The sequence below is a fragment of the Amaranthus tricolor genome, chromosome 16 (assembly GCF_026212465.1).
Source record: "Amaranthus tricolor cultivar Red isolate AtriRed21 chromosome 16, ASM2621246v1, whole genome shotgun sequence".
Classification (NCBI taxonomy): Eukaryota; Viridiplantae; Streptophyta; class Magnoliopsida; order Caryophyllales; family Amaranthaceae; genus Amaranthus; species Amaranthus tricolor.
Window position 1 is genome coordinate 11,367,395 of NC_080062.1, and position 15,000 is coordinate 11,382,394.

The following is a 15,000-nucleotide window of genomic DNA, read 5'->3' on the forward strand; positions in this document are numbered from 1 at the left end:
TAGATAGATCAATTTGCCCACCAGTTTCTAATACTTCTCCTTGTCAGCTAGTTCTCCTCTAGGAGTCGTATGGAGTTTATGATTAGCAACGATTGGTGTTTCTGCTGGTTTGCAGTCAAGCATGCCTACTTCTGCTGACAAATCTAAGACGTATTTATTTTGATTGATGAAAATTCCCTTCTTGGACCGGAAAACTTCTATACCAAGGAAGTACTTTAAGTTCCCCAAGTCCTTCATCTCGAACTCCATGAATAGTTTCCTCTTAAGCTCCTTTATCTCTCTTTCATTGTTCCCCGTTATTACCATATCATCTACATAAATGATAAGACATGTGATCTGACCATCGTCTTTCTTTATGAATAGGGTATGGTCGGAATGGCTCTGTTCATACCCAAATTTCTTCATTGCTGAGGTAAACTAGCCAAACCAAGCTCTTGGATACTGTTTCAAGCCATACAATGCTCTTTTAAGTCTACATCCTTCTCCTGGGGCGAATTCATCTATAAAACCTGGTGGAGCATGCATATACACTTCTTCCTCGATCTTGCCATGTAGGAATGCGTTCTTTACATCAAACTGGTAGAGAGACCAATCTTTATTAGCAGCTATGGAGAATATGACCTTGATGGTATCTATCTTGGCAACCGGAGAGAAGGTTTCGGAGTAGTCAATGCCATAAGTCTGTGTATATCCCTTTGCCACAAGCCGAGTTTTGTATCTCTCAATAGTTTCATCTGCATGATACTTTATTGTGAAAACCCATTTGCAGCCTACTGGTTTTTTCCCTTTAGGTAGCATACACTTGTCCCATGTGCTATTTTTCTTTAAAGCCGAGATCTCATCTACCATTGCTTTTTTCCACCTCGAATTTTGGAGAGCTTCTTCAGTATTCTTGGGCAGGGATCTTGAGTATAGGCTGGTTTGGAATGCCACAGCTGTTTGTGCCAAGTTACTCGTTTCTCGGTTAATAGGATACCGAGATCTTTGTGATTCGAACTCTGGATCATACCTTCTTGGAGGAACACCTCTTTTGCTCCTTGGAGGTAATTCATATCTGCAGGGTGAGTTAACAATACCAGATATATCATCATTAATTTGGGGTTCAGGTTCAGTTAATACCTCTTGAGGCTCACAGGCAACCTCTTGATCATTAGATGCTTCAGACAAGGTAGGGGAGGTCTGAGGAGAAAGTAATACTATGTTTTCTATAGCAATGACTGTGGGATTACCTTCTTGCTCTTTAGGATTCAGATCATCAGTTACAGAGTATGTAAGCCAGCTCAAGTCATCACATGTAGTCTCCCCCTGAGGACGAAGCTGGGAGTAAAATAGGAATGCTCAAAGAAGTCACAATCCATTGTAGTATACATCTTTTTCTGAGTCGGATCAAAGCAGCGGTATCCCTTTTGATTAGTACCATAGCCCACAAAGATACACTTAACAGCCCGGGGTTCAAGTTTGGTTCGAGCAGGTTTGGGTAAATGGACATACGACACACCCAAAAATCCGAGGAGGTAAGGAGTGGAAAGATGGAATAGTAGTATGGGTATGAAGGACTTCTAGGGGGGTTCTGAACTTAAGAATTTTGGAGGGTAGTCGGTTGGTGAGATAGGTGGCAGAGGCAATAGCTTTAGGCCAAAAATAAGGTGGGACATGGGCTTCAAACATAAGGGCTCGACCTATTTCAAGGAGGGTACGGTTTTTCCTTTCTGCTATGCCATTTTGTTAGGGTGTGTGGGGCCAAGAAGTTTGATGAATTAGACCATGGGTGGTAAAGAAATTTTCCATATGTTGGTTCATGTATTTCCTCCCCCCCCCCCCCCCCCCCCCCCCCCCCCCCCCATTTTCTGATCAAAGTACTTTAGGCTTAGCTCGAAATTGTGTGACAATCAATTATAGAACTTGACAAATACATCAAATACCTCAAATTTGTGTTTTAAGAAATATATCCAGCACATTCTAGTACAATCATCAATAAAAGAAACAAAATATGAATAGCTGTATTTTCTAAACTCAGGAGCAGGGCCCCAAACGTCAGAATGTATCAAAACAAAAGGTTCACTACTATGATTAAAACTTGGAGAATAAGAATGTCTGTGACTTTTCGCAAGAACACAAGCTTCACAGTCCAAGTCTACAGTACTTTTAGCTAATGATGGAAAAAGATGTTTTAGATACCCTAAGGATGGATGTCCTAGACGTCGATGCCAAGTCCATAACTGATGATCAGGGAACCCACGAGCAAGCAAAGTGTGACCCATTTCAATCGCCTCGTCCACATAGTATAAACCATCTCTTTCAGTACCACGACCAATAATCGTCCATGTTTGAGCATCCTGCACAATACAACCAGACGAAGACATAAGTACAGTACAATTTAACTACCGAGTCAACTAACTAATAGATAATAACTTATGAGATAAGCTGGGAATTAAAAGACAATTGCTAATTTTGAGAGAGGGAGAAATGGTAACGGGCCCAGATTGATCAACACTCACACACTCCCCATTGTTTTGGGTACTGGGTTGCTTCCAACTTTCTCCCTTTCTCTCTCTTCTGGTCCGTCTCCTTCTTTTCCTTTTTTCTGTTCACCTGTGTCGCCATGGGTGACCTCCTTGTTGTGGGTTGGTTCATCAGTGACCATGCTTGTGATGTGGAGGGCACCAATGACCATGCTAGCCTTGCCGCCGGCCTGTTTTGACTGAGCCTTGGTGGCGGTTTTCCGTTGCCGGTGATCCTTCCACCACTCCGAGTTGCCGATTAATTTAAAACACCCTTTCTGTGTCGACTTCCTCCACAGTAACTACACTTGAGGTAAGTCTTGTCCTCCATGTCACGCCGGGATGAAGAATTTGACCGATGGTGTTTAACAGCCAACCCACTTCCGATTTTTTAGGGATTATTTCCAGATGATGAAGCGTGGGTCATGATACCACGCCTTGAAATTTCACGTCTGATTGTAGCATATGCTATTTCTACTGTTGGTAACGGGTCTTGATTCAATAAGTCCCTTTTTTCTTTGTCAAAGGTCTCGTTTAATTCCGGCCAAAAAATGGAATAAACGTTGCTTTTGAATGAATGTGTTGAAAATTGTGATGTCCTTAGCATGTACCATAGGGTTCGGTTGCCGTCGATCTATTTCTTTCCAGATGGTAGTTAGCTTCCCATAAAAGACTTCTAGAGGATCTCGGTTTTGTTTGATATTGTTGGCCTAAGAACTCAGATCAAAGATCTGGAGTTCGTCCCTACCTCTGTTCAAAAGGACTTCAATGCCTCTCCATAAGTCCCTTGCAATAGTGTAATCTAAGAATTGGTTTACAAGATCTGTGTCAATGTTCGAGATAATCCATGAGAGGACTATTGAGTCCTTCTGCTTCCATGTCTTATTATTGGAATCTGTGATGCTAGGAGGATCGTCTATGATGTGGCTGAGACGTCCCCTGCATTTTAGGGCTATTTGCATCATTTTACACCACATTGTGTAATTCTGATAATTTAGTTGTTCGGCTAATTTCAAATCTAGTGAAATGGTTTCAAGGGTTGAGTTTGGTTTGTGCATTTGTTGAAACAGTCTGAACATATGTTCCATCTGTTCCATCATTATGAGTTGTTTTCGGTCAGTTTCTGACATTGTTACGGGTAAGGTTTGTTTTAAGGTAAATGATGATAACCAACAGTGTTGCCGGTCTCAGAAAACACCTTTGGCTCTGATACCGTGAAGAATAAAAGAAAGTTGATTTTAGGGATGAAAATGAATACAGTTTGTATTGTTCTTCTTTATAATTACAACTTTAATTTATATACAAAGTCTATGAACTAATTAAGGAAATACAAAGCTTAAGCAATCAGAAATTCCCTTAATACATTTGACTAATTTGAGTAATTAAATATCCACTAAATCAAAAATATTCCCCAAATCAGAGAATATATTTCCACACATGCATTCTTCTACTTATTAGAATAGAAGTGCATTTGTACCTCTTGCTTCATACTCATTTTATGTAGTCTCTAGATAACAATATTACTAAAACAAATTAACTCTTCATCTTATTAGAACAACGGGATTTCTATAATTTTTTCAATATACTTATTGTGTATACTATTTTCAACAATAATATCTGCTAACATTTAGAATACTATAACATCATTTAGTAAATGACCTTTTTTTTTTTTATTGTTTTAGAACAATATTTATTTTTCTCCATATTTATTACACGTAATTATATAATCATAATCACCACAACATAAGTTCCACATGGCAACTAATAGCTTGCTCAAATACAAAGTAATGCCTTAATTATTTAAATGGTATAAATATATTTATAGGATATGATACTGTTTTAATTTCTAAGATTATTTTGATCATTAGTTTAAACAAGTAATGCCCTGATTTTACAATTGACCAAATATGCTTCTAAACTTTTCAATATTTATGCCCTTGCTAGTACATTTATTTAGTTTGGTTTTAAATATATCTGATACATTGTTACTATGACTACAGTAAAAATAAAGTTTCGGGATTGAGGTTATAACTATGCCAACTTGTGTTCTACTATGACGTTGTCTTGCTGTAATTACTGTGACTTTGCCCTTTATGGCTATCTTTGTTATTAAACTGATTTTGTTGTACAATTTTGTCATGCTGCGTTTTTTGACTACTATTACTCCATTGTTGTATTATATTTGGTTACTATATATTTTGTTACTATTAACGACGGACATGTTATTTACTTGTTGTATTATTCTCTTTTTGCATAAAAAAATTGTTCCTTATTGATTGTAGCATGCTGATATTGTTACCCTACTATATAGACAATACTAGTATGTTGTGTTGTGCTATAGTATTGCTTTTGCATGAACATTATTTTCTTTGGTGTATGTTTGTATAACTCTTGTCTATAGTGTTTGAGTTGTTAAGTTTTTCCTACCTCTTAAGAACTTTATATTGTATATAATTTTATTTATTTATTTTTTTACAATTTTGGTTTAAACTCTTTTTCTTACTATCTTTCACCATTGTAACACTTTTTTATAATTTTTTAGCATCTATACTTTGAATGCCCTTTCAGTAAATGATGCCTTAATCATATTAAAAAATAAGAAGGAATCATATTTTGTTACGTCCATTGCAAAAATCAACTTTCAGAAGTACAGGCTAAACAAAATGCAGTAACATATTATGAGTGTCTTTGTTACGTCCATCGTGTATGCAATTTTGTTATTGCTGCTTCTATAAGACAATTTTTTGATGACTGATTTTATTATTTATAGTTGCAAATAAACAACAAGCAATATAAAATAGCACGCTCACGACAACTACTACTTATATATCTTCAATCATTACATCTTTCACGCCTTTGCAATACTTTCATTTTCATTATTTTTTTCGTATAATTATTTTTAACAATATGTAAAACAACAGTATGATTAGATATTATAACAGTTGAAAAACTACATCCAATTTAAGTTTTTAGACTATCAAAATATGACATCGACAAACATAGCATTTCAAATCTCCCATCTTCAATTGCCAAGCTAGGGTTAACAAAAACTTCAAACTTTAAAGAGCGATTACCCCATTCAAGCATAAGCATCTTCAATACAACTAACCATATCAAATACAAGTTGAGACTTTTAGAATAATGATTTTTCTTCCTCGCCTTAAATTCCGCACTTTTGACCTTAAGTTTATCCCGAGTGTGTTTCTCTTCAACTCTTGTGTAATCTCGTATACTAGTACTAACCTGCGCATTGAAAGGGTTCATCCGATTCTGCTCATCGTCCTTCTGTCCCTTATATGACTGGTACAACTTTTCAGCACTAATATTCCCAAAAAGGAGTTCAGCTGCCTTATTTTTTACAAGAAGTGGAATGTACTCTAAGCTATCCCATACATACAGCTGCAGTTTATACAGTAATCATTAGAAGATTTAACGAAGTGAGGAGTCATTTAAGAATGAAATCAAACAATTTAAATTATCAGATTTCATTTTCATACGGTCAGTAAATCGTTAAGGGTTTATGCAGAAACAGAATAGCCATGCAGAAACAGCAGATGTTACAATATTCCATCTGCGGGTAAACACATAATCAGATTTTATTGTGGGTTACTTTAAGAGGAACTTTGTTAAAATACTTGTCAGAAAAAAAAAATCCTTTTCCATAACACAGATGTCCTATTCCTCAATAATTTTTAGTTATGTGAGTACTTAAGGGAAACTTAAGGAAAGTTCAACATTTTTACATACTAAGTGAAATATCATTTAGGGACTGTCTAAAACTTACTAGCAGTCCAATAAAAGAACTATAAGTGCATGATATCCCTTTAGTACAAGCACTTGACAATCAAAACTCTCACCACCACTCATGATTTTTTCAAAAGCAAATATTAGATGTTGATTACTCTTGATTTGTACCCATCCTCACAAAACACAATTCCTATCTTATACAAGTAACTAAGAAAATCTTACCATAAATGGTCGGTAGATCACTCCAGCAACATGAAGTCGATTTGAATTCTTGTCACAATATAGTGAACCGTCTTTACTCACACCTAGGGAACTAATACGAAATAAAAAAGATCAACACATAAAGTGCTAAAGGCACTGATGATATGAGAACTTTAGTAACAAAAAAATTCAAACAGGAACAAGGGTTCATACTCCAAAATAAATGGACATCCACAGAGCTGACAGCCTGTGCATATCATATCTTCCACTATGATGTCTGTCTTAGAAGTCAATCTCCTACTTATGAACAACCTTTCTTTCGTGGCATCAGGCCACAGAGAATGCAAAAAAGCTTCACCAATTGATGCAAGAAAGATGGCATTGCACGGACTAGACAGGTGTATTACTTCTGAAAGCAATAAACATTCAGGAGGTTTTTCCTCTTCTTGAACTTTCCAGTTTCGTGAATATCGTGATGCTGGAGTCTGGCGTGAAAAACACATAAATTATCATGAACAGTTTTCTAAGAGGTCGAATCAAGCTTTCAAAAAAGAAATTTGTAACCAACATTCCAATCAATAAACAACAGCAAGATTCAGAGAATGGCAGAGTACATGAAATGGAACAATTCATTCAGCACCATCAAGATCTACCATAGTTTATATACCCTTGGGTAACTCATCAACCAAATAGAGATTCTTTCTCATCCAGAGGACACAACCAAGCTGCAAGAAGTGAAAGACACACTTCTTATGAACACAAGAAAAAGACCAAAAGAATCACAAATGTGATACATGTGCTTTACAAACAGAATCACATGGCTAAAACCAGCGGCTCACAAATTCAATCTTCCACTCGACATTAAAAGGTATGAAGCCTTACATTTGAAAAACCCAATGTCTGACTTTTCTCTATAACACATTTTCCCCAAGAACATCATTCGAATGCAGAAGTGATACAAGTTACACAGTACATGCTACCTGCATTCAGCTACTAGTACCTCGCATCTGCAGGTAGGTGTACAGCTCGCAGAAATACATGGACTGAAGAAAATACATCTTTATGTATGATTCAGTTCATCCCCCTAACCATATCAACAAAGATGTATTTTGTTGTATTTTGCTTCAAGTTCAAGAATCGCAATGACACTGACTCGTTTATTAATCTCAATCCTTGTACAGAATCAGTTTAAAAACTATAGCTCCCCAAACTTCTTTCTCCCTGTAGCCTTTGGCAAGCATAAAACATATTTTGCAAATGTAAAGTTCCTCTACCCATCTTTTGACCCCACCAAAATAAAGCTGGCAGAAAGCAAATTTCTTCAATCATCATATTCAGTGTTATGAAAATGCTCATGTCAGTCAGAATACCCTGGGTCATAGTTCTGAGTCACTTCTGCCCAAAACGTCCTTTGCAAGATTGCTCACAGTCAATATTGCTCATCCACCCTAAAGCTGACACGGTTGAAGTGACTTTGATAGATCCCACATCAACATCATAAATCACACACACGAGTTCCTTCAAGCCTACTTTAAGAGATGGCATTAGAAAGTTGGGGTATCATGACTTGTCAATACATAAATCCAAGTAAAAGGAATATGCCTTTCTAAAGGAATGGGCTAAAAGTTGTGGCATCCAGCTCTAGAAACAAATGCACACATAAAATAAAATCTGGAGGCAAGTCTAATGAAATTTTTAGCTATGTCCCAGGATCAAGTGCTCATATTGGTTCTCCACACCATAGTTTACACCAACCTTTAAATTGTCCTCATGAACCCTATTCTAAGTGCTACGGTCATGCTTGTGAAAGCCTTTGAGGACAAGTAAAAACCTTCATTGAGGAATTAATTCATTCCAACATTTCATCATTATAATTTTTTCATGAACAAATAATTTATGATATCCATCTGGTGACTCATGAATCTCAAAAAGCAAATTATGGTCAACTTAGGGTTATTTTTGGGCCATTTTGAGTGAATCACGAATTCAAAAAGTAACTAGCGAATTATGTAACACTGAATCAAACCCCTTGTGAACAACATCTCAAAAGTTCTAAGCCACAATGAAAACCTACCTAAGCCACTAAGCATAGTGAGAGAATGAGAATAGAGAAATATACAATAACAAAGCAGTCTAATGACAATTCATGGTCCAAAGATCAACTCATCCCAAACAACAATAGTCAACAAAAAATAAAGAAAATATGAGATCCTATGTCATCTCATAGGGTAAAAGAGACAACAAAACTAGAGGAAAACCTTGTGAAAGTCACTCAATGACTAAAAAGATAGCATCAGACAAATATAAGATTCATTGCGATGCCAAATGCTATAAGTCACGCCTTGAATAAAAAGGAAACCTTGTCTCATATACTAAGTCTCATCATTTTCTAAGATTCCCAATCCATCTAAGGACATATCAGCGTGAGGACCATTGCATAAATATCTTTGTTCATATGAGACCCTACTTGCTTTTGATGCTAATGAAAGATGTTGGACCAGCAAACATTTCTGCAAGAAACCAGCCCAATATTCGTTTCACTTATGCTAGAAGGCCCAAGAAGAAGCTACTAGAAGAAGGTTGAAGCTGCCAAATAATTGCTAAGCTGAGAAATAATTTCTGTTTTGGGGTAGAGGGTAATTTAGTAAATCAAGAAGAAAAGTTGTTATGAGTTTGTTAGCTGGGAGGCCTTGTTATGAATACACTTAAGAAGTTTGTTATGAATCTGATTATATAATAGAGAATGGGGGAGAAGGGAAGGGAGGAAATTTTCTGTTAAACACTTAGTATCTTGGGAAAGCACCTTCCTCTCGAAAGAAGGGTTTTGTATTACTCAATCAGTGCTTGATAATAGTAACCGTCATTCTCTGAGTTCTTCTTTTTTTCTCTTTTTCTTCCTGCAATATTCTGATCCCCAGCAAATTGGTATCAGAGCGGAATCGATCCAGAAAAAAAATAGATGGCCAGATTAAATCACGGGCAACGGTTGGACTTGCTGGAACAGGAGATGGCTAGCTTACCGACACGTGTAGCCCAAGAGATAACTACGGCCTTGGCAACACTCAAAGCTGACCTAAACAATCAGCTGGCTGCTGGCCAAGAAAAAATCCGATCAGACTTGCGGACCACATTAAACGGGTCGCCGTCGACATGGGATAACCCCTTTTCCTCTCAATCTCAGGCGGAAAGTGGAGAAGGAAGTCACCTAGGAGGTCAATCAAACTGGAAAATGAGAAAGCTTGACTTACCTCTGTTTGACGGAACGAATCCGGACGGCTGGATTCTCAGAGCTGAACGATTCTTCCATTTTTACCGGTTGGGGGAGGAAGATCAACTAGAAGCCGCCATAGTTGCGCTGGAAGGAGATGCGTTACTTTGGTATCAATGGGAGCGCCGGCGTCATACAGTACCGTCTTGGGAAGCCCTAAAAAGGTTAATCCTCCGGCGTTTCAGAGCTATCGCCACCGGCACGTTGCACGAGCAGTGGCTCGCTCATGATCAGACTGGAACAGTGGCGGAGTATCAGCGTCGTTTCATTGAGCTTTTGGCCCCAATAGATGGTGTACCAGAGGAGATAGCCAAGGGGCAATATATAAAGGGGTTAAAGGAGGAGCTCCGGATTGAGGTTCGGATCCTAGATCCGAATACATTGGATCAGGCTATGGAGCTATCTTTAAGAATTGAGGAGAAATGGAAATTGGGCCCAAGGCCCAAACCGAATTTAAATACCCCCACGTGGCGACCCTCTAACCCAAACACACGTGCCTACCTATACCCCACTAATCAAAACCACCCTCTTTCAAAAACAACCCAAATACCCAACTCCATCACCCCCCATTCTCTCGCAAATCGAAATACCTTTCATCCTTACAAAAATTCCGGTGAGGTGAGGAGACTTTCCGAGAGGGAGCTTCAGCAGAAGAGGGAGCAAGGGTTATGCTTCCGTTGTGATGAGAAATGGTCGGTTAACCATCATTGTCAGCGCCGTGGGTTGAGCGTCTTACTCACGGAAGGGGAGGAGGACGAGATGGCGGAAGATGGTGAGTTTACTGCGACGGAAGTAAGAACAAACGTACCCCACCTCTCTCACCCAGACCCCAACTCAACCCCAGAAGTCTCCCTGAGCTCCGTCATGGGACTAACCAGTCCAAAAACGATGCGCTTAGCTGGTGTAATAAATGAGCACGACGTGGTAGTGATGATTGACCCAGGAGCCACCCATAATTTTATCTCCAAGGTCGCAGCCCAACAGCTTGGTCTTAAACCAACAGAGAACAGGAGTTTTGGGGTGACCTTAGGTACCGGTGAGTCAGTACAAGGGGAAGGAATATGCAAAGGCGTCATACTAGACCTCCAGGGGGTCACGATGTCGAAGAATTTTTGATTCTTCCTTTGGGCAGTTCAGACGTCATTTTGGGCATCCAATGGTTGGAGAAGTTGGGGACCATTTCAACCAATTGGAAAACACAAACACTGAGATTTCAGTTGGGGGGTACAACAATCACTTTAAAAGGCGATCCTCATCTGGGAAGAACGGGAATATCGCTCAAAGCCATGATCAAAACTCTACAGAAAGAGAGGCAAGGGTATCTCCTGGAATTGAGTCAGTTAGAAGAAAAAGGGGAATTGGAGCCAACCATCCCTGTAGAATTCCTATCATTGATACAGGAATTTAAGCATGTATTCCAGCTACCTGAAGGGTTACCTCCACAACGACGAATTGAACACACCATAGTGCTGCGTAGTGGAGCTAATCCCGTTAGTGTCCGGCCATACAGATACCCGCAGATACAGAAGGATGAGATTGAAAAGCTTGTTGCAGATATGCTCAAAGCAGGAGTGATTCAACCTTCCACAAGCGCATACTCTAGCCCAGTTTTATTGGTAAAAAAGAAAGATGGGTCGTGGCGATTTTGCGTGGACTACAGGGCTTTAAACAAAGAAACCGTCCCAGATAAATTTCCCATACCCGTCATTGATGAATTGTTGGATGAATTAGGAGGATCGGCCATTTTCACGAAACTGGATCTAAAATCTGGCTATCATCAAATCAGAGTGAGGTCCGAAGATGTTCATAAGACAGCCTTTCGTACCCATGAGGGTCATTACGAGTTCTTGGTTATGCCCTTTGGACTAACCAACGCTCCGGCTACATTTCAATCCCTTATGAATGACATATTCAAACCGTTCCTGCGTAAATTCGTACTCGTATTTTTCGATGATATATTGGTATATAGTCCTTGTACTGAGACACACCAGAGGCATTTAGTCCAAGTTCTGCAGATCCTCTCAGACCACCGACTCTTTGCCAACTTCAAAAAATGTGAAATGAGAAAGGTGAGGGTGGCCTATCTTGGTCATGTGATCTCTGCAGCCGGGGTGGAAGTTGACTCTACAAAGATACAGGCTATGTTGGATTGGTCTTGCCCCTCGAATCTGAAGCAACTCCGGGGATTCCTTGGCTTAACAGGATACTATCGCAAGTTTATTAAGGGGTATGCCCAAATTGCTCTTCCTTTGACGGATCAGCTGCGCAAGGAGAATTTCGGGTGGAGCGATGCAGCCACTTCAGCCTTCAATACCCTAAAAACAGCCATGGTAAACGCTCCTATACTAGCAGCTCCTAATTTCTCTCTTCCTTTTGAGATTGAAACAGATGCTTCTGGGCATGGGTTAGGGGCTGTCTTGCTACAAGTTGGGCACCCCATTGCATATTACAGCAAGATTCTGGGCATACGAAATCGGGGTAAACCTATATACGTAAAAGAACTCATGGCCATAGTCTTTGCGGTGGAGAAATGGAGACACTACTTATTGGGCCGACACTTCATTGTACGCACGGATCAGTGGAGCCTTAAGTTCCTCTTGGAACAAAGAGAAGTGGGTCAAGCTTATCAAAGATGGGTTAGTAAGTTGATGGGATACACTTTTACAATTCACTACAAGCCGGGCCCTACGAACAAAGTGGCCGACGCTCTCTCACGACAGCACAACCCGGAGGTTACTTGTAGCGTGCTGGTAGCTTCATGTGGCCTACGATGGGATTATGTGCAGGCTTTCATAGCAAATGATGCCACCTTGCAACGAATGATTACTCAATTCCAACAGGGAGAAGGAACCCCAAAATGGTTCTCTCTGGAAAATGGAGTCTTGAAATATAAAGGGAGGATAGTAATTCCAAAACAGTGTGAACTCACCACTAAATTACTCAAGGAATACCACGATTCCTTGGTAGGAGGGCACGCCGGTGACCTCAAGACCTACCAGCGTTTGGCCGAGGAATGGTTTTGGTTCGGGATGAGGAAGGACGTGGCCAAATATGTACAGCACTGTCATGTCTGTCAACAAAACAAACTCTCCACCTTGTCTCCTTTGGGACTCCTCCAACCATTACCAATTCCTGAGAAGGTTTGGGAGGACATTTCTATGGATTTCATTGAGAAATTACCCAAGTCCTTAGGGTGGGATACCATACTCGTGGTAGTAGATAGACTAACCAAGTACGGGCATTTCATTCCACTTAAGCATCCTCTTACTGCGCAGAACGTGGCCCAAAAATTCATATCTGAGGTCGTGAGATTACATGGAGTACCCAACTCAATTGTCTCTGATCGAGACAAGGTTTTTCTGAGCATTTTTTGGTCGGAGCTGTTCAAGCTACAGGGTACTCAACTCCTACGAAGTACTGCCTACCACCCTCAAACAGATGGCCAAACTGAGGTGGTCAACAAAGGGGTCGAATCTTATTTGCGATGCTTTGTGAATGGTAAACCGTACACCTGGGCTCGTTGGTTACCTTGGGCTGAATATTGGTATAATACTTCCTTCCATACCGCCACTAATTACACCCCTTTTAAAGCCTTATATGGCAGGGATCCCCCTCATTTGATTCGATTCTCTGCTGGCCACACAACTGTGTCGTCAGTGGAAACACAATTGCAAGAACGTGACGCCATTTTGGATGATTTGAAGTTTCATCTGGTACAGGCCCAAGTTTATATGCAACAATATGAGAATAAGAAGCGTCGGGAGGGTTATTTTCAAGTAGGCGATATGGTTTACCTAAAGCTACAACCGTATCGACAGCAGTCTGTAGCGAAGCGTGTCAATGAGAAACTCTCACCTCGATTTTATGGACCGTATTCGGTGCTAGAAAGAATTGGCCAAGTTGCCTACAAGCTGCAACTTCCTCCAGAGTCCAGAATTCACCCCGTCTTTCATATCTCTCAGCTCAAGAAGGCCTTAGGAGCGGGGCATCAACCTACCAATCTCCCTACCCAGTTGTCTGCTGATTTGGTATTGGAGGTGAAACCTTGGGCTGTGCTTGGGGTACGCAATTCTCAGACCAATATGCAAGTCTTGATTCATTGGAAGGGTCTGCAAGATTTTGAAGCTACTTGGGAGTCCTTTGAGGAAGTCAATCTCAGATATCCTACCTTCCACCTTGAGGACAAGGTGAATCTTTGGGTGGGAGGTATTGCAAGAAACCAGCCCAATATTCGTTTCACTTATGCTAGAAGGCCCAAGAAGAAGCTACTAGAAGAAGGTTGAAGCTGCCAAATAATTGCTAAGCTGAGAAATAATTTCTGTTTTGGGGTAGAGGGTAATTTAGTAAATCAAGAAGAAAAGTTGTTATGAGTTTGTTAGCTGGGAGGCCTTGTTAGGAGTACACTTAAGAAGTTTGTTATGAATCTGATTATATAATAGAGAATGGGGGAGAAGGGAAGGGAGGAAATTTTCTGTTAAACACTTAGTATCCTTGGGAGAGCACCTTCCTCTCGAAAGAAGGGTTTTGTATTACTCAATCAGTGCTTGATAATAGTAACCGTCATTCTCTGAGTTCTTCTTTTTTTCTCTTTTTTCTTCCTGCAATATTCTGATCCCCAGCAAACATTTCATCCACACTTAGCAATTCTTTGAAATATTAAGCTTGTACTATAACAAGGTCACTAAAGAGAAGCCTAAAAGGCTCTTACATAGCAGCCAACGTTATCCTACGGCTCGCACCAATCATCAACAGTACAATTCGAAGTCGATGAAATGTAAGCCAAGGTAAAACTCACTTCCAAAGTAGTACAAAGGTTACATTTCATGCAACAAAGACCATTATGAAACTTTGCAAAAGAAAAACTAATGAATTATGTTTAAACCATATGATCCATATATGACACTATACTTAAGATCTGCCAAATTAATTCTTCTTTTGAAAGTTGTTACCCAATATCAAAACAAACCCATTCAACATCTCCAAGTTCGCCAAGAACATTATTTTAAATCACATTAGACAGGATAGGAGATTTCCAAAGACTATAAGGTCATATGCTATTTGAATATGTGTGCTTGAAAACTGGAAAATATCTTATGGGTTCTTAAGCAGTCTACAAGATTCCCAAAGTACACATTGATCAGCAAGATTGGATATTCAAATCATATGAATCTCAGGAGTAATTTTAACATATACCAATAAGAGGCTTAATTTGGCAACTAAACACCCGTCAAAAGAAGCATAACTGACTCCAAATTCAAGATCATTTGCTTAGTGAATTCACAA

General features: G+C 39.6%; 1 protein-coding gene across 1 annotated transcript in view; it reads right to left on the bottom strand.

Annotated features, from left to right (window-relative positions):
- Positions 1-5,161: 5,161 nt before the first annotated feature.
- LOC130802681 (uncharacterized) overlaps positions 5,162-15,000 on the bottom strand; it is an 11,188-nt gene continuing 1,349 nt past the window's right edge. The window contains exons 5-7 of the mRNA XM_057666695.1: positions 6,663-6,934; positions 6,471-6,561; positions 5,162-5,900 (exon numbers count right to left, since the gene is read on the bottom strand). Of these exons, the coding sequence (XP_057522678.1) occupies positions 5,463-5,900; positions 6,471-6,561; positions 6,663-6,934 (801 nt within the window). The 3' untranslated portion in view covers positions 5,162-5,462. The remainder of the gene's footprint in view (positions 5,901-6,470; positions 6,562-6,662; positions 6,935-15,000) is intronic.